The sequence below is a fragment of the Diplotaxodon limnothrissa genome, linkage group LG14 (genome assembly GCF_057381915.1).
Source record: "Diplotaxodon limnothrissa isolate DT_005_m linkage group LG14, D_limnothrissa_male_GT1.1, whole genome shotgun sequence".
Taxonomy (NCBI): Eukaryota; Metazoa; Chordata; class Actinopteri; order Cichliformes; family Cichlidae; genus Diplotaxodon; species Diplotaxodon limnothrissa.
This window is the reverse complement of record NC_140609.1, coordinates 26,997,486-27,020,880: the sequence shown is the minus strand read 5'-3', so window position 1 is coordinate 27,020,880 and position 23,395 is coordinate 26,997,486. Positions and strand designations below refer to the sequence as shown.

Sequence of the window (23,395 nt, the reverse complement as noted above, 5' to 3'; positions counted from 1 at the left end):
TTCTTGTGGAGGCATTCCCTGGAGGAGGACATCAAGGATTATGCTGTGGTGCGTGTGAACATGGGTGACAAGCCTGCAGGTTGTATCGCTCAGGTTGCCATGCGAGAGACTGCCCTTCTGCCACAGTTTGTCAACAGAGTGGAAGAAAGACGTGTCATTGAAGAGGATACTTACGTGGATGACATCCTTGTGTCCCACAACGACCTTGAGAGACTGAGCGAGATCCTTGAGGGGGTTGAAACCATTCTCAAGCATGGTGGGTTTTACCTCAAGCCTTGGGTGCGGTCTGGCTTTAGTGGGAGGCAAGGTGCTGTTCCTGCCGAACCAGAAACCATCATGTTGCCCAACCAGCTGCGGACCGAGGACAACAAGGCCTTGGGTGTGGGTTATCTCGTGGAAGAAGACAAGCTCTTCCTCATGGTGGCTATTAACTTCTCCGCAAGAAAGAAAAAGATGCGTACTCAAGTAGACCTCACTGAGGAGAACATAGGGGAGAAGACGCCAAATCCCCTCACCCGCCGTATGCTTCTAAGTCAGGTAGCAGGGCTCTATGACCCCCTTGGTCTGGCGACGCCCCTGAAGCAGAAAGGTGTTATTCTTGTCAGAAGAGCCTTTCAGGAGGCCGGGATACTGACTAAGGATACGTGGGATAAGCCGCTGTCTAGTGAACTACGTGGGAGAGCGATCAAGCTCTTTGAGGAGTACGCGCGGCTGAGTACCATCACCTTTCCTAGGAGTATTACACCATCCGGCTGGGTGGGTAAACCCTGGGGGATCACGTTCTCTGATGGAAGTTGTGACTCATACGGAGCGGTCCTCTACCTGCGCTGGGAAACATCTGGAGGGGTTAAGACCCGGCTCGTGGAGTCCAAGGCCAAATTGACTCCAATTGAACAAAAGGGAGATGCTGTCAAGGCAGAGATTTGTGGAGCTGTTTTTGCCACTCGCCTGAAAGGTTACTTTCTGAAGTACAGTCGGTTGGAAATAGATCGTTGGTACCATTTTCTGGACAGTCAGACTGTGTTAGGTGCCATCCAACGGGAGAGTTACGGGTTCCAGACCTTCTTTGCCAATCGAGTGGGAGAGATACAGAAGGCTGGGCCTGTGACCGACTGGTGGTGGCTTCCTGGCCAGTTCAACGTGGCTGACCTGGTCACAAGAGGATGTTCCCCTGAGCAGCTTGGTGAGGGCTCTTCATGGCAGACCGGTCCCATGTTCCTAACCAAGCCAGTAGAGGAATGGCCCATAAAGTCAGCTGCAGAGGTGGCCTCTGGGACTAGAGAAGTCGTCAGTCGACTCCAAAGAAAGGCTTTTTCTGCCATCTTAACAAGGTCGCAGGAAAGGGCGCAGACTACTCCAGATGGTTTTGATAGCGTCAAAGCCGTGGTCGGCGGCCGAGTAAGTCCAGAGCTTTTACCATTCAGCAACAAGGTTACGTCTTTTGAGACTAAGGGGTCTCCTTCTGTTGCTTCTAATGTCTGCAGGATCAAGGAGTGCTGGGGTTCAGCCTTGATAAATCAAGTAGATCTTTCACGGTTCAATTCTCTAGCCAAGCTCTGTGGGGTCATAGCTTATGTCCACAGAGCCTTGCGCTTTTGGTTATCTGGCAGGGGTCGAATTGCTGTAGGATCAAAGTGGGAGGCAGTGCCCACGGCTCAGGAGCGAGTAGAGGCGTTTCAGGACTTATGCCTCGCCGCCCAAGCAGGTGTGACTTTCCCTACGACGACGCTCAACCGCCTGGTTGTGCGCAAGGGTAAAACAACGGGGCTCTTGATGTGCTATGGTCGGATTCAATCCGTTGAGGAGGAGAGGTCCGGGGTCCCTTTGATCCCCTACAAGTGTCGGTTAAGCTCTCTCCTCGCTGAGGACGCCCATCGTGTCAACCACGAAGGTGTTTCTGCCACCCTTCTTCGGATGAGGAAGAGGGGCTGGGTAGTTCAAGGTCCCAGGATCGTACGGAAGGTGATTGATTCGTGCGTAAGTTGCAGAAAATGCAGGGCCAAGCTATGCACTCAGGTGATGAGTGATCTTCCTCCCGTACGTACTACGCCAGCAGCCCCTTTTGAGTACACTACTTTGGACTTGTTTGGTCCATATTTTGTCAGAGACTCAGTAAGACGACGAGTGAAGAAGAAAGTTTGGGGCGTGGTTTTTAGCTGTATGGCCTCAAGAGCAGTTCATGCAGACATAGTTGAAGATCTGTCAACTGAGGGCTTCCTGAAGGCATACCAGCGGTTTACTGCCCTGAGGGGTCACCCCAAGAAACTCTGGTCTGACCAGGGGACCAATTTCGTGGGAGCTAAACCTGCGCTGAAGGAGCTCTATGATTTCCTTGCGGGTATCGACAAAGACGAGATCCAAAGAAAGGCAGCCGTAGTTGGGTCTGACTGGATGTGGGAGTTTAGTCCAGCGGACTCCCCACACCGGAATGGAGCAGCAGAGGCAGCTGTTCGCGTGTTGAAAAGGGCGTTGAGTAACGTTGGTGAGGAGGGAAACTTGACTGCTCTGGAATTCCAAACCCTCCTCTATTTGGCGGCCAACCTCACCAATGAGAGGCCTATCGGGGCCAGAGCTCAAATTCAGGAAGAAATTGTAGATGTGTTGACACCAAACTCTTTGTTGTTGGGTCGGGCAGGGCCCAGGGGCGACAACATGGGTTTTGAGTTCCCTGCCTACCCATTCAGTCGTCTACGTGCAGTCCAGGTGGAAGTGGACAAGTTTTGGAGACGCTGGAGTCAGTTGGCCGGGCCGCACCTGTTTGTTCGGCAAAAATGGCATGCCCCGGCGAGAAATGTTTCTGTTGGGGACCTTGTCTGGGTGGCAGATCAGAACGCACTTAGGGGTCGTTTCAAGCTGGGCCGCGTGGAGGAGGCAGATCCGGATCACCTAGGTGTTGTTCGAGATGTCAAAGTAAGGATTTGTTGTAGTCGTCCCATCAACTGGTCTCAGGCAAGGAAGGACAGGGAACCATGTCATTCCACCATTCTCCACAGGGACGTAAGGAGGTTGGTGGTGTTACTGCCAGTAGAGGAGCAAGAGGAACGTGGTTCATCCCCCTGAGTACCCAGGAGATACTTGCAGATTGGGGACTCTTGGGTGTGGGGACCAGGCCCAACCTGTTTAAAACACTGTTATAAGACTTTTTGTTTTCTATATTAGTGTTTATTGCTACTGGTTATTGTGGCCTACTTAGTCTGGCACGTAGCCCAAGTGGGAGGTGTGTGGTTTTTTCCCATATTACTAACATGCCAATTTGTTTGTTGTGATTTATTATCAGCCAGACTCATATTTGCTTTAAATGACAAATTTATTTAAGACGGAGTGATTTATCTAAGTCTGGGATGGTATGTGTTAACGGCCGCTCATAGATCCTACCTGCCGGATCTTCTTTTCATTGATATCGCTGTTATGACTGATGAAGCCGAGCTGGTGAGTTTCTGTGTTAACCAAGTAACGTGTTAAAGCTATAAATATGACTATTACTAAACTGTACTGTCATTAATAGTGTTGCTTTGTTAATGTTGTATGGTTGTTTTATTTTGTGTCTTTCAGTTGATTACCTGGCATCTGTAAAGGCACGGTTACTGTACTGGTGTTAGTTTATGGTTGTGGAATAAACTTATAAAAGGCAGCAATCAGATGTCCGAGCCTGAGTACGACACAGTTTCATCAGTTAAAACACACCCTTACGGTGGGAGTTTGCTAAATTAAAGGTAGTTAACTTAGTAAAAACCGTACATTAATAGTCTTTTTGGTTTATGGTATTGTATTTCTAGCTATCTAGTTCTTCTTTGGGGTTTCTAGTTCTTGGGTTTTGTTCCTGTGCCCCTCATGTTTAGTGTAGGCGTAGTTCTGTCTTCATGTTTATTTTCTTGTTCCCCAGTTAATCCTGTCCCCGTGCTCCATGTTCCCTCTGTTCAGTGTCAAGTCCATGCCTCTGTGCCTGTCATATGTTTCCTGTTTTCTTTTGATATTCCCTGTACTGTGTGCACTGTGTCTGGTTTTGCTTCCCTTGTCTCGTTAGGTCTGACTTGTCCCAGTTGTGTTACCCATATGGAAAAGATATATATAAATCTTATAAAGTTTGTATCTGTCTTGTGTGAAACTTGTATGAAAAGCATATAAGTGTGAAAACAGATATAAGATCCCTTGAAAAATTATATAATGAAACTTGTATGTTTTGGATACTTACTAAAACAATATATGAAAGTAATGCGAAAGTGGCCACTTTCATGAGTAAATCACGTAAGCCTTATATGATTTACTCATGAAAGTGGCCACTTTCATGAGTAAATCACGTAAGCCTTATATGATTTACTCATGAAAGTGGCCACTTTCATGAGTAATCACATATAAGTTTTTACTATTTCTTTTCCGTATGGGTACCACCTGTTCCCCATCCTCTTGTTGTCCTGCTTGTGTATTTAAGTCCTGTGTTTCTTTCTGTTAGTTGTTGTGTTGTACCTTCATTGTGCTGCGTTTTCTCCTCTGTGCTTATGGTAACATTCTGGTTCTCTGTTCCTGGTTTTCTTTTCTAGTTTTCCCAGCTGTCTGATTAGAGTTTTGTGCTTTGAGTTTCTAGTTTGAGTTATCTTGTATTTCATGTTTGAGTTTTTCTAGCAAATAAAGCTGTCGCTTTGAGTTTAATTTTTGGGCCTGCATTTGGGTCCTTCCTCCTGCCTTTCACAGAGCGCACACCATGACAACTTTTTTGAGCAATGACTCTAACAACACTCACAATAAAGAGGAGAAATACCTCCACGTGGACAAACTTGTGCTATGTCTTTGATATCCTGCTTTGAGATGGTGGTGACTCTTAAAGTAGAGCCAAGTAGAGTAGGTTTGGGAAAGCTGAAGTCAGCTGAGAGTGAAGAAGTCACTTGGATGAGTGACAAAACATTTCTCCTACTGAAAACACTATGTCCAATGAACAGAATCAACTTTTTGATAGTAGATGGTAGAAGCAGTCTGCATGCCTACATGCATGGTTATATACACCTGTGATTGAAACACCTAAATTCAATAATTTCGATGAGTGAGCGTGAATACTTTTCGCAATATGACCATATTAATGTCACTGGTATATTCATATGCATTTTAAAAATACAATCTTTGTAACCGAAGGATGAAGTGAACTGTTGTTTGAATATCCAAACCATTGCTTACATATTGTTTTATTTATTTTTTTCAGAAAGATGATTATGGAGCTCCCTTTCCCATCATGTTCTTTTTTGTGTTCCTTTCTGGTTTCAGTAAGATGATATAACATTTGGGGAAAAAAATGCAAATCAGCAGTCCAAAACTGGAGGCAAGAATAGCAAATATTTCTACAGCAACACTGAACTTCCCTGGAGAGCTGACATACGCTGGGATAAATGTGATCCACACTGCACAAAATATCAGCATGCTAAAGGTGATAAACTTGGCTTCATTAAAATTATCAGGCAGTTTCCGAGCCAGAAAAGCAAAAATAAAACATAAGAGAGACAAAAGTCCAATGTAGCCAAGCACAGCCCAATAACCTACAACAGAGCCCAAAGCACACTCTAAGGTAATCTTATCTTTAAATTCTTTGAAATTCTTAAATGGAAAAGGCGGAGAAATTGTTAGCCAGATGACACATATGAATACTTGTATAAGAGTGAAACCTGTAACACAGAGTCTCTGCTGTGCAGGTCCAAACCATTTCATTACATTGCTCCCTGGACGTGAAGTCCGGAAAGCCACTAAAACAACCATTGTTTTCCCCAGAACACAAGAGATACAAAGGACAAAGGTGATGCCAAATGCTACATGTCGCAGCATGCAAGACCATTCAGAGGGCTGACCAATGAATGTCAGAGAACACAGGAAACACAATGTCAAAGAGAAGAGCAGCAGGAAGCTCAGCTCAGAATTGTTTGCCCTCACAATAGGAGTTTTCCTGTATTTGAAGAATATTAATGCCACACCAGTAGTCATGCATGTTCCAAATAAAGATGCAGCAGTCAGGAGTGCTCCCATAATTTCTTCATATGATAGAAACACTGCCTCTTTCTTAATACAGGCATCTTTTTTCTGATTTGGCCAAAACTCAGGGAGGCATCTCACACAGCTGACAGAATCTGCAAATTGATAATGAACCAGATGTTACACTTCATGAGTAGATTTTTCACTTTTCCCCAAGTGCATAATTTTCAGTGTTTACATCTACTTTATCCTATATCATTTATACAATTACTCTAGTAAGCTACTGATGTCACACAATCATAAAGAGAAGAAGCAACATGTTTCCTGACATTTCTTCACTTTCTCATCAACATAGCAGATGATGCATTTCTTACATTGCTCCAGTTTCTACTCTGCACCTAGCCAAATATAGAGCATACAAAAATGAAAAGAGATCAACCTACAAACCCATGTTATCTGCTGAGTTGACTGTTTTGTTATATTTTTTTTATTTCTATTAACGTTGAAGATTTGGTGTCACCTGGAGTTGACTCTTGAACTGTGAAAAGACATCTGGCATAGGTCTTTTTGTCTGTTTCTTTTTTATAAGGTGTATAAGGTGTATTTTACTGGCTTTGGGGGATATGTGAATTAAACAAAAATGCAAAGCCTGCCTCACTAACTTCTAAAGTTTCTGTTAGAGCACAAAACCTGTAATGTTGCTGATCTCGCCATCTGCACATCTTATACAGTCATAGCAGCAAACAGGCCTTCCTTTCTGGAGAACCTTGCGTGTTCCTGGGGGACATTTCTCACTGCAAACTGACACAGGCACCTGTATGGATAAATGCACAATGACTACAACAAAAGTCCCTGTATCATTTGAGCTTTATTTTTCATTGCCTCAAATTCAAACCAAATTCAAACATTCAAAATTGAAATTGTAGCTTTTAATTACGGTTTTAATTATTTTCTAATACCTTACCTGCTTTGTGTTACTTTCCCAAATTAATGAGTTATTTTGCAAAGTCAGCTGTTTGTCTGGAGAAAGTGATGCATCGTAAAGACCAACTGTCACAAACTCCACAATACTGTTTTTTCTTGGCTGCCAGTTTATAATTTCATACTTTGCTGCTGGATCTCCATTCTCATCAAAGTAAACCTCATCACCTTCTTTTGTTTTGAAATAAATTTTTAGAATGCGCTGCAAAATCTAAGAAGACAAGCAGTCTGTTAATTTATTGAATCTCATTTTGTAACACAGACAGCACAACTGCTACTTTTTGTTCAAATGTAACCTCACCATGAATGGATCTAGCTGCACATTTTTGTTACATGTTTCATTACAGCTGAGGATTTTGTGAAGTGCATGGGCCACAGCATACACTCCTTTGTAGACATTGTTAAAGATAGACATAAGTGACATATCAGTGAAACTGTTTTGAACTCCAGTCATATCTTCATGTCCAGTGCACTCCCTCGGATTTTCTGCTGTTGAGTTCAACTCCTTGAACTTACAACTAAATAGTGTCTCCCAGAACTCAATAAAGAGTTCATTATTAGATGAATTCAGTGATTTTACATTCAGTATAAACTCTTTCAAGCCACTGACATGTGCTTTTGGAATTGAAAGACCAATGGCACCATCTAGTATGTGATGTATATCCATTGCAGCTATTTGGGAATCAGATATCCAAGACTCACTGCCTACCCACTGGTACCCAGTTAGGCCATGGACAGACAGTTTATTTATTAGCACATCCATATCCATGTGTGAAAGAAAGGCAATGATCACCTTGGAGGTTGAAGCCTTTATAGTTTCAATGATCTTTTGAATTTTTTCATAGGGATCTGTCCTAAAAAAAGATACAGAATACTCTAGACAGATGCCCAGCTGCTGTGCAGTTTCTGTGAATGTGGCCATGCCATTATTTCCATAATCATCATTGGTTCGAATAGCTCCAACCCAAGTCCATCCAAAGTACTTGACCAAATGGGCCAGGGCTCTGCTCTGGTAGTAGTCACTTGGTATTGTTCTGAGGAAGGATGGGTACTTGGTTTTGTCACTGAGACAAGCACATGTGGCAAAGTGACTGATCTAAAAGAAAGGAAAAAGAACTCATTCACATGGAAAAACACAAAGAATGATATATATTGATAAAGTGGAACAATAAAGGCAAATGGTTTTTGTTGGGGGTTTTTTTTTTCCAGAAATTCTTACATTTCTACCAATCCTACCTACCATTGGTATATAAAATGGCCCAATTACAGTTGATATTGCCATGCAAGGAGATGAAGAAGTCTCTCCCAAAATGGTCTGCACTGATGCAGGTCTGGTACAGGGTACTCCAGACACTGCAGAAAAAATTTCATTACCATTTACTAAGGCAAGTGCAACTTTTATACCTCTGGCAATGGAGCCACAAGTATCATACATTTTATAGCCCAGAGAGACTCCTGGCAGTAGATCTGAACTGTTGTTAATCTCCTCAATGGCAAAACGCATAGCCTGGGCAAACTGGAACTCTCTGAAATTCAAACTTGATCCAAACAGTAAATAATTGATATAATATTTAGTTTCACATTGAAGAAGACACAGAACATTGTTAAATGTCACTCAGTTAAAATCAATCCGTCAGTAACACAACTGAAATACATGAATATCTAAACCAGAATGAGACAAAAGACCTGACACCTTTTTTTTTTTTGGAGACCACTTTTAGATATTTCAAAATTGAATAAATTTTTGCAATGTTATACCTGGTACATTGCAGTGGTAGTGGTTTCTGCATGTAGTTATCCTTTCTGTCTTTCCAGCTGCTGTGAAAAGAGAACATCCCTCCTAGTATAATATCCCCATTCTTAGACAGTTGGGGGTTCTCAGGGTCCCCTCTTCTCTTGCATATCTCCTCACTATGAGAGAAACACGCTACCAATAACAGTTGTAAAAATGCCCACCCCTGTTCTGGCCATTTCTGCGTAGATGGCATGCTGTCTGGAAAACCTAAACCACTGGGTGGCATTATATGGCACTGTATACAGTAAGACTTGTATTTATACATTTTAAAGTAGCAAAAATTAATCCCTGTGGAACAAAAAGGTGGGGTGAGAGGAGTAACTCTGTGATATACTATAGTCTTATTCAAAATATATTCTATATGTGCTTAAATCCCAAATACGTATTTGTTATCAATTTTTTAATTGACTGAGATACAGTTTAAACTACATTTTCTTTAACTTTAATTAGACTCAAGAGAATCTGATTTAGTGCTGGCTCAAAACAACAACCTGCTTTCTGATTTAGGGCTGGCTCAAAACAACAACTTGCTTTGTTATCTTATATGCAATGTTTTTCTAAACAAAGGAATATCCTGCTAGTGTTGTAGTTTAGCTTGTACTTGTCTGCTGTCTGGAGGCAGAAGGGTTGCATGTCTAATCTGCTAACAATAAATAACTTTATCAGGGTTAAATATGCGTGTTTATGCATATTTGTGTGTTTGAGCCTTGTTCAAAACATGAAGCTTGAGGTGAGAAGGACAATTAGGATGTTGTTGGCCTTCTCTCACCCTTCTGTATGATTCTTCATATATTGAGTCTGTTCTGTTCTTTAAAATAAATACAACCTGTAGCCACTTCTAACATGTTTCCTTACATATTGTAACGCACTCGATTACAAGTTAGTTGATTGTTGTGTTATTGTGTTCACATTGCCACTCACTTATGGCATAGCTGCTCCACAGTCTAGAGGCCGTTAAGCCTATCAGTCATATCAGCTAACTATGACAGAGTAGCAGAGCATGCTTGTGGCTGGCTGAGAGCATTTGGGGAGTGGGAGCATACTTGCCAACCTTGAGACCTCATAATTAGGGAGACATTCAAAAGGGCTGTTGTGGGGCCATCTCACACTTCATCCATGGAAGCCATGACAGTGGGATTAAGGAGGTCCTCAAAATATTCTTTCCATAGCTTGAATATTTTCTCAGCTGAAGTCCGCAGCGCTCCACCAACACTATACACAGTGTAGGTAGAGCAATCGCTTTCCCCTCCTAAGTCGCCTGACAGTGTGCCAGAATCTCTTTGAGGCAGTCCGAAAGTCTTTTTCTGTGGCCTCTTCGAACTCCTCCCACACCCAAAATTTTGCTTCAGCCACTGCCCAAGCCGTGTTCCACTTGGCCTGTTGGTAGCTATCAGCTGCCTCCAAATTCCCACAGGCTAACCAAGCCCGTTACCATGTTCAAACACGGTGTTCCTTATGGCCAAACTGTGTTTTGCACAGAAGTCCAACAACAATCAGATCCGGGAGGCCGTTTGCGCCCCTTCAGGTCTCACTGTCATTGCCCACATGAGCATTGAAGTCTCCCAGTAGGAACACAGAGTCCCCAGGTGGAGCACCCTCTACCACCCCACCCAGGGACTCCAAGATGCTGGGTACTCTGAACCGCCACTTGGTGCATAAGTGCAGACGATGGTCAAGACCCGTTACCCGACCCGAAGGCGCAGGGAACGAACCCTCTTGTCCACTTGAAGAAAGCCCAATGTACGGACAGGAAGCCGAGGAGATACTAGGATACCCGCTCCAGTCCACCACCTCTCTCCAGGAGACTGGTTCTAGAGCCCAAGCCGTGCATTTAGGTGAGCCCGACTATATCCAGCTGGTACCTCTCAACCTCACACACTAACTCAGCCTCTGTCCCCATCAGAGAGGTAAAATTCAATTTCCCAATTGCCAGTCTTGGTATCCAGGTATCAGTCCGCCAGGGCCTCTGCTCCTGACCACCACCCAGCTCACAATGCACCCATGACCCCTACGGTGCCTCCTGCAGGACGATGGGCCCATGTCCTTTTTTTGGGCTGTGCCTGGCCAAGCCCCATGGACTAAGGCCTGGCTTGCCCTTGGGCACCCTCCCTGGGCCTGGCTTTAGGGAGGGGCCCCGGCAACCCTATCATGGGCAGGGTGAACTGTTCCCTAAGTGTTCTTCTCATAGGGGCCTTCTGAATCACTCTGTGTTTGATCTAATCCCTCACCCAGAAGACCCTAGGTGAGGGATTTCCAGGTACGTCGAGGCCTGTGTATTTTAGCTCTGTGTTTGTCTTTGCTCAGTGTCGCGTCGTACAATCAGATTTTGCCTGTGTGTTCTAGTTTGTGTTTTTCCCTGGTTTGATTTCTGTTTTCTGCAGTCAGTGTTCAGTTCATGTTTTGTTTTTATCGCCAGCTATAAAGCTATGGTTTTCAGCGAGTCCTGCTTTTGGATCCTCACCTCTGCCTACCCGCACACAGAGCCCTGACAGAATGAAAAGGAAATTAACAAAACAGGCCAAGCAGATGGTCACAACACCTATGGATTTGAAGACTAAGATAAAAACATGCAGTAGCAGCAGCACTGGCATCACAACAACAGCTGAATCCACCAGGTCTTTGGGGGCCCCCTCCAAACCAGCCCACAATGGATTATCAGCAAATACCATTGCGAGGAAGATGAACTAATGATTTTATATGTTATTACAAATTACTTTTGCTACAGTGAATGAATGTCATTTCTGTTAATCATCAGCCTAATAATTAGGTCTGATCTTGTCATATTGCCTTGACCTGACTGTCTCATTAATGCTGTTGTTACTGAACATCACCAGCAAATGCTATTGTATCATTACTGAGAGAAATCATGATGTGTAAAGAATTAAAAGGTTTACACTGCATGATTGCTTTGCACATGAGTCACACCCCTGCTAAATGTTATGTTCTGAGTTCTTTGTTTTCAGAGCGTCCAACATGACCACACCACCCAACTAAATGCCAAAGGAGGGTAATTATACATGTTTACTATAATGCAACAGAGGTAGGTGAAGTGCAGCAAAGCTTTCATGGTTTAATAAAATAATAAACATTGTGAATTGGTCCAATACCAGATACCTATTTCCAAGTCTGATCTATTGTGGTTCTGTGGAGGAAAAGACTTGGATTTCCTGCTTGGATGTGGTTAGGAACCTGTACAATGGTAAGACTAGTGCTTCCAGTGACTGTAATAGGGTACTGGTCAAACCTAACTCCAATACTTTTGTGGTTAAGATGATTCCTCAATTTTAATATTGATTTCATAAAGATTGTGATACAAATTGGTGTTATTGAAGTTCTAAGATGTGTGTCTAATGAGCATGTGTTACCTAATTAAATTGTAAACGTGTTTACATTCATCCTGTTGGGGAATCCCTAATAACATGTGGACCACACTATAATATCCAATTGGCTAACTTAATCTGATGATAACATTGCAGGTCCATTTGAAAAATTTGTTTTCAAGTCAGTGAGGGTGGTATAGAACAGGAAGTCCTTAGACTTCCCCTCTCCGCTCTTGGCGTGTTTGGTATTGTGTGCTGCACTCTCATTCCTAAAAACATAGCTTCAGATGCCATTGTTAGAGTATGGCAGAGGACCTGAAAAGTGAAGACGACAGTCAAGGAAGCCAGAAGGAAGGTACTGAGAGAGGAAACTTCGGTTTTTTGTTCTTTTTCCCTCCAACATTCAGGTCATCAGGCTTGTCCAGAGGACCTCATTTTGCACTCTCCTGATGGGAAAGGATGATGGCCTGTAAGGTCCATTAACTTTTATTAGAAGAGTGACAAATTTTTCTCACCTTCTGGGGACTTCTGAAACAGGTTTAAGAGAGGAAGACCACTCTGGTCCAATATCACATTGATACCAAGAAAGGACATGAGGCTTTAAGATGGATTATGGATTTACATGTTAAAAGGTGTGAAAGTAGAGATTTGTTTTAATTTTTTTAAACAAATTTTTAATATGTGTGCCCCATTGTCTTACATATTACAATTACCTCACAATTTTTATCACGCACTTATATTTTATCTAAAATAACACATTTATATCTTATCTTTTATTACACAAATCGGTGTTGTAGAATAGAGTGTTGAAAAGATAATGTCACGCCCATCCAAAACCAGACTGCTTAAAAAATACCACAAGGAATAAGTTTTCTGTTTAGACAGTCGGTGGTTTTTTATCTGTTCTTCTCATTGCAGAAGGAGATATCCATACCAGGGTGTATGGTGATCCATGGAATGGACCCAAGGCAAATAATGGGAAACAAGTCCACGACCACAACCTCCCCCGAAAAATTTTGGCCAATCAAATTAACATTTTGTTTTTCTATCTCATAATAAAAGTGTTTACTACCTGGGTGCTCTTTATTCGTACAGATTGCTGAGCTGTCTTCTCTCATAAGATTGAACCCAACAGTAGTGAGAACTGTGCACTATGAATTAAGTGTGTGTCAATCATAATATACTCAAAAAAAAATTTATTTTATTGAATCATAAATGTTAAAGTCAGGCATTGTCTGAATGTTTGCTTAGTCATTCTGACCACACGCTAAACACCTCAGACAAGATCTGAGCAGTGTGCTATGTTTGCATTCTCTGCTGGTACAAAAAAAAAAAAAAAAAACAGCACAGAAGCACACACACAAACTTAATATTTTAATTAAATAACTTATTTATTTTCATGATGGTGGTCGTGGAGCACCCTTCCCCATCATGTTCTTTTTTGTGTTCCTTTCTGGTTTCAGTAAGATGATATAACACTTTGGAAAAAAAATGCAAATCAGCAGTCCAAAGCTGGAGGCAAGAATAGCAAATATTTCTACAGCAACACTGAACTTCCCCGGAGAGCTGACATATGCTGGAATAAATGTGATCCACACTGCACAAAATATCAGCATGCTAAAGGTGATAAACTTGGCTTCATTGAAATTATCAGGCAGTTTTCGAGCCAGAAAAGCAAAAATAAAACATAAGACAGACAAAAGTCCAATGTAGCCAAGCACAGCCCAGTAGCCCACAGATGTGCCCAGAGCACACTCTAAGGTGATCTTATCTTTAAATTCCTTAAAGTTTTTAAATGGAAAAGGAGGCGAAACTGTTAACCAAATTATACACATGATAAGTTGTATAAGAGTAAAACTTGTAACACAGAGTCTCTGCTGTGTAGGTCCAAACCATTTCTGAACATTACTACCTGGACGCGTTGCCCGGAAAGCCATCAAAACAACCATTGTTTTCCCCAGAACACAAGAGATGCAGAGCACAAAGGTGATCCCAAAAGCTACATGTCGCAGCATGCAGGACCATTCAGAGGGCTGACCAATGAATGTCAGAGAACACAGGAAACACAATGTCAAAGAGAAGAGCAGCAGGAAGCTCAGCTCAGAATTGTTTGCCCTCACAATAGGAGTTTTCCTGTATTTGAAGAATATTAATGCCACACCAGTAGTCATGCATGTTCCAAATAAAGATGCAGCAGTCAGGAGTGCTCCCATAATTTCTTCATATGATAGAAACACTGCTTCCTTCTTTATGCACGTGTCTCTTCTTTCATTTGACCAAAATTCAGGGGGACATCTCAAACAGGTAACAGAATCTGCAAATTAATGTTAACACAATGTTAGAATTCTGGAGATTTACTAGATTTATGCGTTTGAATCTACTTTACAGCATATTATACTCACTAGCACACTAACTATTACTCTACATTGGTCAGGCTACTGCTAAAGCTACACAATGAGAAGATGAGAAAAAATGCGTTGACAATGCTTTTGCACAGTCAATATGAAAAATGGTAAATAAGTCACTTCAAACATCGTTGACCATTTTTCAGTAAAACTGACACTGTTTCTGAACAAACTGCAGCATCAAGAAATTACATGCTGTGGTATAAAGCAACTGGTGCTGGAACAACAGCGAAAGTTATGATAGATAGGGCAGGTTTTGAAGCAGGGAGTGTGCTCATATTATTCACAGTAGGCTGAAACAGCCCCATATTTCACTCTTCATTTGCTTTATGTATAGAAAAAAAGAGCAAAATTATTCAAATTTCTGAGGGGTTTCCTCAATGTTGCGAAAGAATGAAAAAATATGCTGGAACATGAACAGTTATATTGCTTGTAGTTCATTAAAGTTTTTTATTGAAATATTACCACACCTGTAGTGTTGCTTATCTCTCCCTCTGCACATCTTATACAGTCATAGCAGCAAACAGGCCTTCCTTTCTGGAGAACCTTGCGTGTTCCTGGGGGACATTTCTCACTGCAAACTGACACAGGCACCTGTATGGATAAATGTACAATAATAACCATGGATAAACTGCATGTATGATGATCTTTACAATCATTTCTTAATTTTATATGCATATTTTATATTTATATGCATGAAGTTCAAATGTTTTAAAATAACACCTGGTTATAATTAATTCTTTATTCTTAATAAGCTTATTATTTGTACTCATTGTTTATTGATCACTCACCTGCTTTGAGTTTCTTGCCCAGATTAAAGAGTTATTTTGCAGAGTCAGCTGTTTGCCTGGAGAAAGTGATGCATCATAAAGGCCAACTGTCACAAACTCCACAATGCCGTTTTTTCTTGGCTGCCAGTTTATAATTTCATACTTTGCTGCTGGATCTCCATTCTCATCAAAGTAAACCTCATCTCCTTCTTTTGTTTTGAAGTAAATTTTTAGAATGCGCTGCAAAATCTAAAAACATATGTAATAAGGCAGTTAATACACTGACGGATATTTAATAGATCTGCTGGCTTAATGACATTATCAACATATGTTGTCTTCAAATTTAAACAATTCTTCTTGTAACTCGATTTGAACAATAAAATTTTAGATTTTTAGGCTCACCATGAATGGATCTAGCTGCACATTTTTCTCACATGTTTTATTACAATTGAGGATATTGTGAAGGGCATGGGCCACTGCATACACTCCTTTATATACATTGTTAAACATAGGCATGAGAGACATGTCAGTGAAGCTATTTTGAACTCCAGTAAGATCTTCATGTCCGGTACACTCTCTTGGATTTTCTGCTGTTGACTTCAACTCCTTGAACTTACAGTTAAATAATGCCTCCCAGAACTCAGTAAACAAATCATTATTAGATGAATTAAGAAGTTTCACATTCAGCATGAACTCCTTCAGGCCAGTGACGTGTGATTTGGGAATGTAAAGACCAATGGCACCATCCAGTATGTGATGTATATCCATTTTTGCGGTTTGAGAATCAAATATCCAAGACTCACTACCTACCCACTGATAACCAGTCAGATTGTTGAGAGAAAACTCATGTAATAGCACATCCATATCAAAGTGGGACAGAAAGCCAACAATCACCTTGGAGGTTGAAGCTTTTATAATGTCAATGATCTTTTGAATTTTTTCATAGGGATCTGTCCTAAAAAAAGATACAGAATATTCCAGACAGATGCCCAGCTGCTGTGCAGTTTCTGTGAATGTTGCCATGCCTTTATTTCCATAATCATCATTGGTTCGAATAGCTCCAACCCAAGTCCATCCAAAGTACTTTACTAAATAGACCAGGGCTCTGCTCTGGTAGTAGTCACTGGGTATTGTTCTGAGGAAGGATGGGTACTTGGTTTTGTCACTGAGACAAGCACATGTGGCCAAATGGCTGATCTAAGAGGGGGGGGAAAGGCCATGAAAAAGACAAAGAACGAGATAAAATTAAAGATGTTACAAGGAATAATAATGACAATAGTCACATTGACCATTAAAAATGAAAAACATTTTTTGCACACATCCACATTTAATTTCAGTTTTCACTGTGTTAAGCACATTATATCCCCACAAAGAGGCCTATCTAAAATGAGTCACATTTGTGTTTCCAGAAAAAAATATTTTTAGCTATTCTACCCACCATTGGTATATAAAATGGCCCAATTACGGTAGCTATTGCCATGCAAGGAGAGGAAGACGTCTCTCCAATTATAGCCTGCACTTGTGCTGGTTTGGTACAAGGGGCCTCAGGTGCTGTGAAAATAATTTGATTACCATTCATCAAGGCTAGTGCAACTTTTATGCTTTGGGCAATGGAACCACAAGTATCATACATTTTATAGCCCAGAGAGACTCCTGGCAGTAGGTCTGTACTGTTATTAATCTCCTCAATGGCAAAAAGCATAGCCTGGGCGACCCGGAATTCTCTGGAATTCAAACTTCATTCAAACAGTGAAAAAGTTGACAATAGATTACTAACACATAAGATACTGAAATCAGTCAGTTATATTAATAGGAAAAAAACAAGAAACAAGAAAAAAATGTTTGGGGTTTTTTTCATCTTAGATCATTCATCCTTTCTAAATTTATTTTTATAATGTTATTTACCTCGTGCATTGAAGTGGCAGTGGTTTCTGCATGTAGGTATCCTTTCTGTCATTCCAGCTACTGTGAAAAGAGAACATCCCCCCCAGTATAATGTCCCCATCCCTAGATAACTGGGGGTTCTCAGGGTCCCCTCTTTGCATGCACACAGATTCTTTAGCCTGAGAGAAAGATGCCACCAGTAACAGTCGGAAAAGTGCCCACCCCAATTCTGGCCACTTCTGAGTAAATGACATGCTGTCTGTAAAAACTGAACCACTGGGTGGCATTGCAAGTAACCTAGTCTAAGTGAAACATGCAGACTTTATTTATACATTTTGAAGCAGCAAAAATGAATAACAGAACCATCATGCTTCTTCTATGTGGAAGGAAAAGGAGGGGCCAGAGGAGTGGCCCTGCAAAACACTACACTACTATACAATATCATTATTGATTGAATCAGATGCAATATAACATTTATAGTTTCAATAGGTCCATGAAGATTCAAGAAAACCTTTATTATCTTTTAAGATTATATTTGGAAATGTTTTAATTTGATAAATGAAACCATATGATCTCCTTTCTTTCACTGTTGTATTTTCAATCAGTTTTTCCAATATTTGCACAACGAGCAAACAGGAAGAAAAAAAAATCAGACATGTTTATATTCTGGTTTCAGTTTGTGTACAGTGAGGAAAAACAGCCATCTACAGTTTTTGAGGAGTGAAGCTATTCAGTTCTATTCAGTTCAGTTGATATTTATTTATACTCTTTCTCTGCAATTGATCTCTCTGGGTTAACTTGAGAAATCACCTTCTCCAAACCATCAAAATTTTTCAGACCTTATTCCTACAAGACTGCTCAAAGAAGTCCTACCACTTGTTAATGTTCCAGTCTTAAATATAATCAGTCTATCTCCATTAATGGGTTATATACCACAGGCATTTTGGGGGGCAGTGATTAAACCATTACTTTAAAAGCCATCACATAACCCAGCTGTCTTAACTAAAGACACCACCAGGTTCAGCAGACACGTCTCCTCCTCCGTCGGCCCTGGTCGCAGCCATTTCGCCGCCGCCTCCTCCAGCTGACGAGCCCAAGTGAATGGCTGCTCCCCCGCTGACATCCAGCTTGCTTGAAACCGCCTCCGGTGGTCCTCCGGGGTAAGCCCGAGCCGATCTAGCACTGCCCTGCAGACATTGACGAAGACGCTCGGGGACGCAGGGGGCAGGCTGAGGGCCGCCATCTGCGCCTCCCCTGGCAGCAGCGGCAGCAGCCTGGGAGCCCACTCCTCCTCAGGCCACCGGCAGGCAAGCACCGTGGCCTGGAATGTCTCAATGAATGTCAGCGGATCCTCCCCATCACCCATCCGGTCCAGCATCACCAACAGTGGGGGAGGCTGAGGCGGCGCAGCCGGACCTCCCAGCGACTGTTGCAGCGCCGCCGTCTGCTGTACCGCTTGCTGGCGAAGCAAAGACAGCTGCTGGTCCTGGACCGCCGCCTGCCGAGCAGACATAGCAGCCAGATCCTGCATTATCTGCCCCAGAATCTGCAATGGCTGGACAGGTGGCTGGGCGGCAGGCTGGGCGGCAGGCTGGGCGGCGGGCTGACCTGGCAGGGGTCCGACATGGTAAATGGTAAATGGCCTGTATTTATATAGCGCTTTACTAGTCCCTAAGGACCCCAAAGCGCTTTACATATCCAGTCACCCACCCATTCACACTCGCATTCACACACTGGTGATGGCAGCTACATTGTATTTAAAACAATTCTGATCATTTAAACATTAAATTATTGGTACATGTGGTAATGCTAAACAAGACTTTGTTCATGAAATAAGAGAAATGTGGAAACAATGTGCTCAAGCACATGTTCTTATGTTTCAGGTACATGGGCCAGACGTGGCCGTCAAAAAGGCCAGGTGGGTCTGGTACCAGGTAGTTTCTTGAGCACACTCACACCCGTCACCTTGATTCTGGGAGGGAAGAACCCATGTTATGTGGACCAGTACTGTGACATTTCCACCACTGTGCAGCGCATTGCTTGGGCACGTTTTCATAATGCTGGACAGAGTTTGGTGGCTCCTGACTACATTTTATTTTGTAGTCAGTACATTTTATTGTGATGTAGACATCACGGCGTACACCTGGGTTTCGACACCACTTGTGACACAGGACCCACATACACACACGTCTGGGTTGTGCTTGTAACTGTGCTTTATTCAAAATACAGTGTCTTTTCCTCCTGCGGTTTCCGGGATCAGCCTTGGACGCAGCCACTCCGTCACTCCCCGTGTGTCAGCTCCTTCTCAGTGCCAAAGACATAAGACAGGTCTCCCTCATTAAACAGTTCTGCACACCTGTTCCCTCCCCACCTCCGTGCTGCCCTGTGCACTCACTGCGCCACCCCTCCTTTGCAGCAGGGCAAAGACAACGCCCCGCCACTGTGGATTTAGGGCATGTCTTGCTAGATATCAGTTTAGCGCTCGATGCTGTTGATCACGGTATTTATTACAAAGATTAGAGTATGCCATAGGAATTAAATGTACAGCATGGCAGTGGTTGGAATCATGTCTATCTAATAGACTCCAGTTTGTTTTTATAAATGGGGTGACTTCTTTACACTGTGAAGTAAATTATGGAGTTCCACAGGATTTCATGCTATGAAAAATTCTATTTATATTATGCATGCTTCCATTGGACAGTATCATTTTAAGGCATTGCTATGCAGATGATACCTAGCTCTGTCTAACTATGGGGCAAGATGACACACGCCAGTTAGTTAAACTGTAGTAATGTCTTAAAGACTTGAAGACCTTGATGAGCTATAAGTTCCAGGCTTGAATTTCTGTGTAAATGGTAAATGGCCTGTATTTGTATAGCGCTTTACTAGTCCCTAAGGACCCCAAAGCGCTTTACACATCCAGTCACCCACCCATTCACACACTGGTGATGGCAAGCTATATAGTAGCCACAGCCACCCTGGGGCGCACTGACAGAGGCTGCTGGACACTGGCACCATCAGGCCCTCTGACCACCACCAGTAGGCAACGGGTCAAGTGTCTTGCCGAAGGACACAACGACCAAGACTGTCCAAGCTGGGGCTCGAACCGGCAACCTTCCGATTCAAGACAAACTCCCAAGTCTTGAGCCACGATCGAAGCTTGATAGGCTTCACTGAATCATGGATGCACCCAATGACAGTGCATCTATGAAAGGCTTCCACACTGTTCAGGCCAACTGGACAGCACTGTGAGCAGTAAGCAGAACGAAGAGGGGCTTGTCATTGTTGTTAACAATAGGTGGTGTAACCCTGCTCAAATAAAAATCAAAGAGCGGATTTGTTGCCCGGAAACTGAACTGTGCACTGTTGGACTCAGGCCATATTAATTGTCCAGGGAATTTACCCAGTAATCTTGGTGGCTCTTTATGTTTCTCCCTCTGCTAAACCCACAGCTGTATGTGAGATTATCCACTCTGCTATAGCCCGATTACAGACTCAGGCTATGTCCACACTAATCATTTTCTCTCCGTTTTGGCCTCTCGTCCAGACTGAGATGGCATTTTCGCTCATGGAAAACGCAACGTGTTGAAAACGCTCTGGATAACGCATACAATTGGAAACGGTGCTTTCACGTCGCAGTGTTGTAACAGTCACAATGGTGTGTTGTCTCTTTAAGACAACCCAAGTCGAGGGTTAATGTTGTCATCTATATGCGCCACTGACTCTCTCTGTGATTGTGTGGACATGTGCTTGCATGCTAGTGCATGAGGAGGGACGGATGTTATGTTTTACCTCTCCAGACACCTTTGTTTGCAACGTTATGGGTTGTACGAACACTCTGCGCTATGTTTGTTAAGCTGCAGCCGTTCAACCGGGCTTATATGGTTGATGAAGAGAAGGTATATTAAAGAACACGCTGTGGAATTCCCAATGCCAGTGTGAGTGTGTATTCTTTTGGCTACCCTGCTAAGTGTTTTGCCGCCTCATGGGGCTACATTACATCCTGCAACAGAGGTGTGGACTCGAGTCACATGACTTGGACTCGAGTCAGACTCGAGTCATTAATTTTATGACTTTAGACTTGACTTGAAAAAATGTTCTAAGACTTGTGACTTGACTTGGACTTTTACACCAATGACTTGGGACTTGAATTGGACTTGAACCGGTTTACTTGAAAAGACTTGATATTTTACCCCAAATATAAAATTTAACATGCATATTATATAGAGATTGAAAATGTGACGTCATTCACGGGTAGAACCGCAAAGGATTCTGGGAACTCGTGGCAAGCGGTACTAGCGCACGCAGGCTTTCAATTAAAATCAGTTATACAGCGATAAAAAGAAACACAAAAATGTCAAGAAGCCGTTGTATTATTAACTGCAATAGCCGGTCGCATGACAGCCACGGGAAGCCGACGGGTAAAGAGATCGGTTGTTATCGGATTACGTCGTTGAAGAGAAATTGTTCAAGCCATGTTTCCGAAGTAACAAAGACGCGACGGATGGCCTGGATTGCAGCCATTCAAAGATCAAATATAACGTCCCAGAACACTCCAGCTCACAGGTTAGTCTGCTCCAAGCATTTACACGAAGGTCAGTGTTTTTTTAGTAGTTAATACGTCATTTTCATAACATAATTAGTGATATAGGTTACAAGCAAGTCTGGCGCTGAACAGAAATTGTCGCGCTATGCTCCTTTATTTATTGTGCATAAATAGTGAATTGTCCTGACACAATATTGCGTTTCGCTTCTGTTATTATGGTACATTGACAAAAACATATACTTTTATTCACAGGATAAAACAGGTTTTTTGTATCACTAATTGCCCAGTACGATTACAGCATACAATATTGTTGTCACTGCTACATTTCTGTGATGGGTACCAGAAATTATTTCCACTACTAATTAATTACCATTGAGCTCAAAGGTGCTATTAATAAACGGTTAACAAATGTGTATTTATGACGACAATTTGTGAGACTGGTAAACTTATGATACGTACGATGGTCTTTCGTTCTACACGGTGCATTTCAAGGTCCTGCACCCATCCGTCGGTAAACTGTACCTGGGCTTGTTGCAGTGACCGGAAGTTACTAAACTTCACGAGTGTGTGCACTCACTCCAAGAACCGTATGATTATAAATATGCATATAAATATGCTAAGATGAGATAGCTGACTTCATCTAACTAGCAAATGTTTTCCAGGCTACGTTGGTGATACAGTTTTTTTTTAATGTGTATGATATTTTTGTCATGCGATTTTAAAGCTGGTCCTACAACCGCATCCAAGAATAACATGCGGCTTATCTCAGAACTGTCGGTGAAAATTATTCTTGGAGCTAGGTTTAATTGAGCTGCATTTTAAAGAGGTGCAATTTCACAATTTGTGTATATTTTCTAAGTTCACTATTTTGTCATGTGTTGAGAAAAACACAGATTTTAAAATTACATGGTCTAATATTTACATTTAGCATATAACTGCAACATTATTTTTCCGTATTTTTTTTTTTAAAGACTCGAAAGGACTTGAAATTCAAAGTTTCAGACTTGTGACTTGGCTCGGACTTTTACACCAGTGACTTGAGACTCGACTCTGACTTGCCTGACATTACTTGAGACTTGACTTGAGACTTGAGGATAAAGACTTGAGACTTACTTGAGACTTGCAAAACAATGACTTGGTCCCACCTCTGTCCTGCAACACCTCGACCGCCCAGGAACTTATGCCAGGGTCCTGTTTGTGGACTTTAGTTCGGCTTTTAACACCATTGTGCCTGAACTTCTCTCCTCCAAACTCTCCCAGCTCAGCGTGTCACCAGCTACCTGTCAGTGGATCACCAGCTTCCTGACAGACAGAAAGCAACAAGTGAGGCTGGGGGAGATCACCTCTGAAACTCGGTCCCTCAGTATTGGCGCCCCTCAAGGATGTGTCCTCTCACCACTACTGTTCTCCCTCTACACTAACGACTGCACCTCCAAGAACTCGGCTGTTAAACTCCTAAAGTTTGCAGATGACACCACTGTCATTGGCCTCATTCAGGATGGTGATGAATCTGCATACCGGCAGGAAGTTGAGCGGCTGGTACTCTGGTGCAGTCAGCACAATCTGAAGCTGAACACTCTTAAAACTGTAGAGATGACAGTGGACTTCAGGAGACATTCCTCAACTCTGCTCCCCCTCACCATATCAGACAGCCCTGTGTCGACTGTGAAGATCTTCAAGTTCCTGGGTACAACCATCTCCCAGGACCTGAAGTGGGAGACCAACATCAACTCCATCCTCAAAAA

General features: G+C 42.5%; 2 protein-coding genes across 2 annotated transcripts; both read right to left on the bottom strand.

Moving 5' to 3' along the window:
* Positions 1-5,199: 5,199 nt before the first annotated feature.
* LOC146618978 (extracellular calcium-sensing receptor-like) lies at positions 5,200-8,864 on the bottom strand. The gene is made up of 6 exons (XM_085370147.1): positions 8,689-8,864; positions 8,171-8,468; positions 7,232-8,026; positions 6,914-7,141; positions 6,640-6,763; positions 5,200-6,104 (listed from the first exon to the last, which is right to left on the bottom strand). Exons 1-6 carry the CDS (start codon positions 8,763-8,765, stop codon positions 5,200-5,202), a joined length of 2,427 nt encoding a protein of 808 aa, XP_085226273.1. The 5' UTR covers positions 8,766-8,864.
* Positions 8,865-13,442: 4,578 nt separating this feature from the next.
* On the bottom strand, positions 13,443-17,585 carry LOC146618977 (extracellular calcium-sensing receptor-like). The gene is made up of 7 exons (XM_085370146.1): positions 17,546-17,585; positions 17,126-17,294; positions 16,659-16,956; positions 15,623-16,417; positions 15,242-15,469; positions 14,921-15,044; positions 13,443-14,359 (listed from the first exon to the last, which is right to left on the bottom strand). Exons 1-7 carry the CDS (start codon positions 17,547-17,549, stop codon positions 13,443-13,445), a joined length of 2,535 nt encoding a protein of 844 aa, XP_085226272.1. The 5' UTR covers positions 17,550-17,585.
* Positions 17,586-23,395: the final 5,810 nt, after the last annotated feature.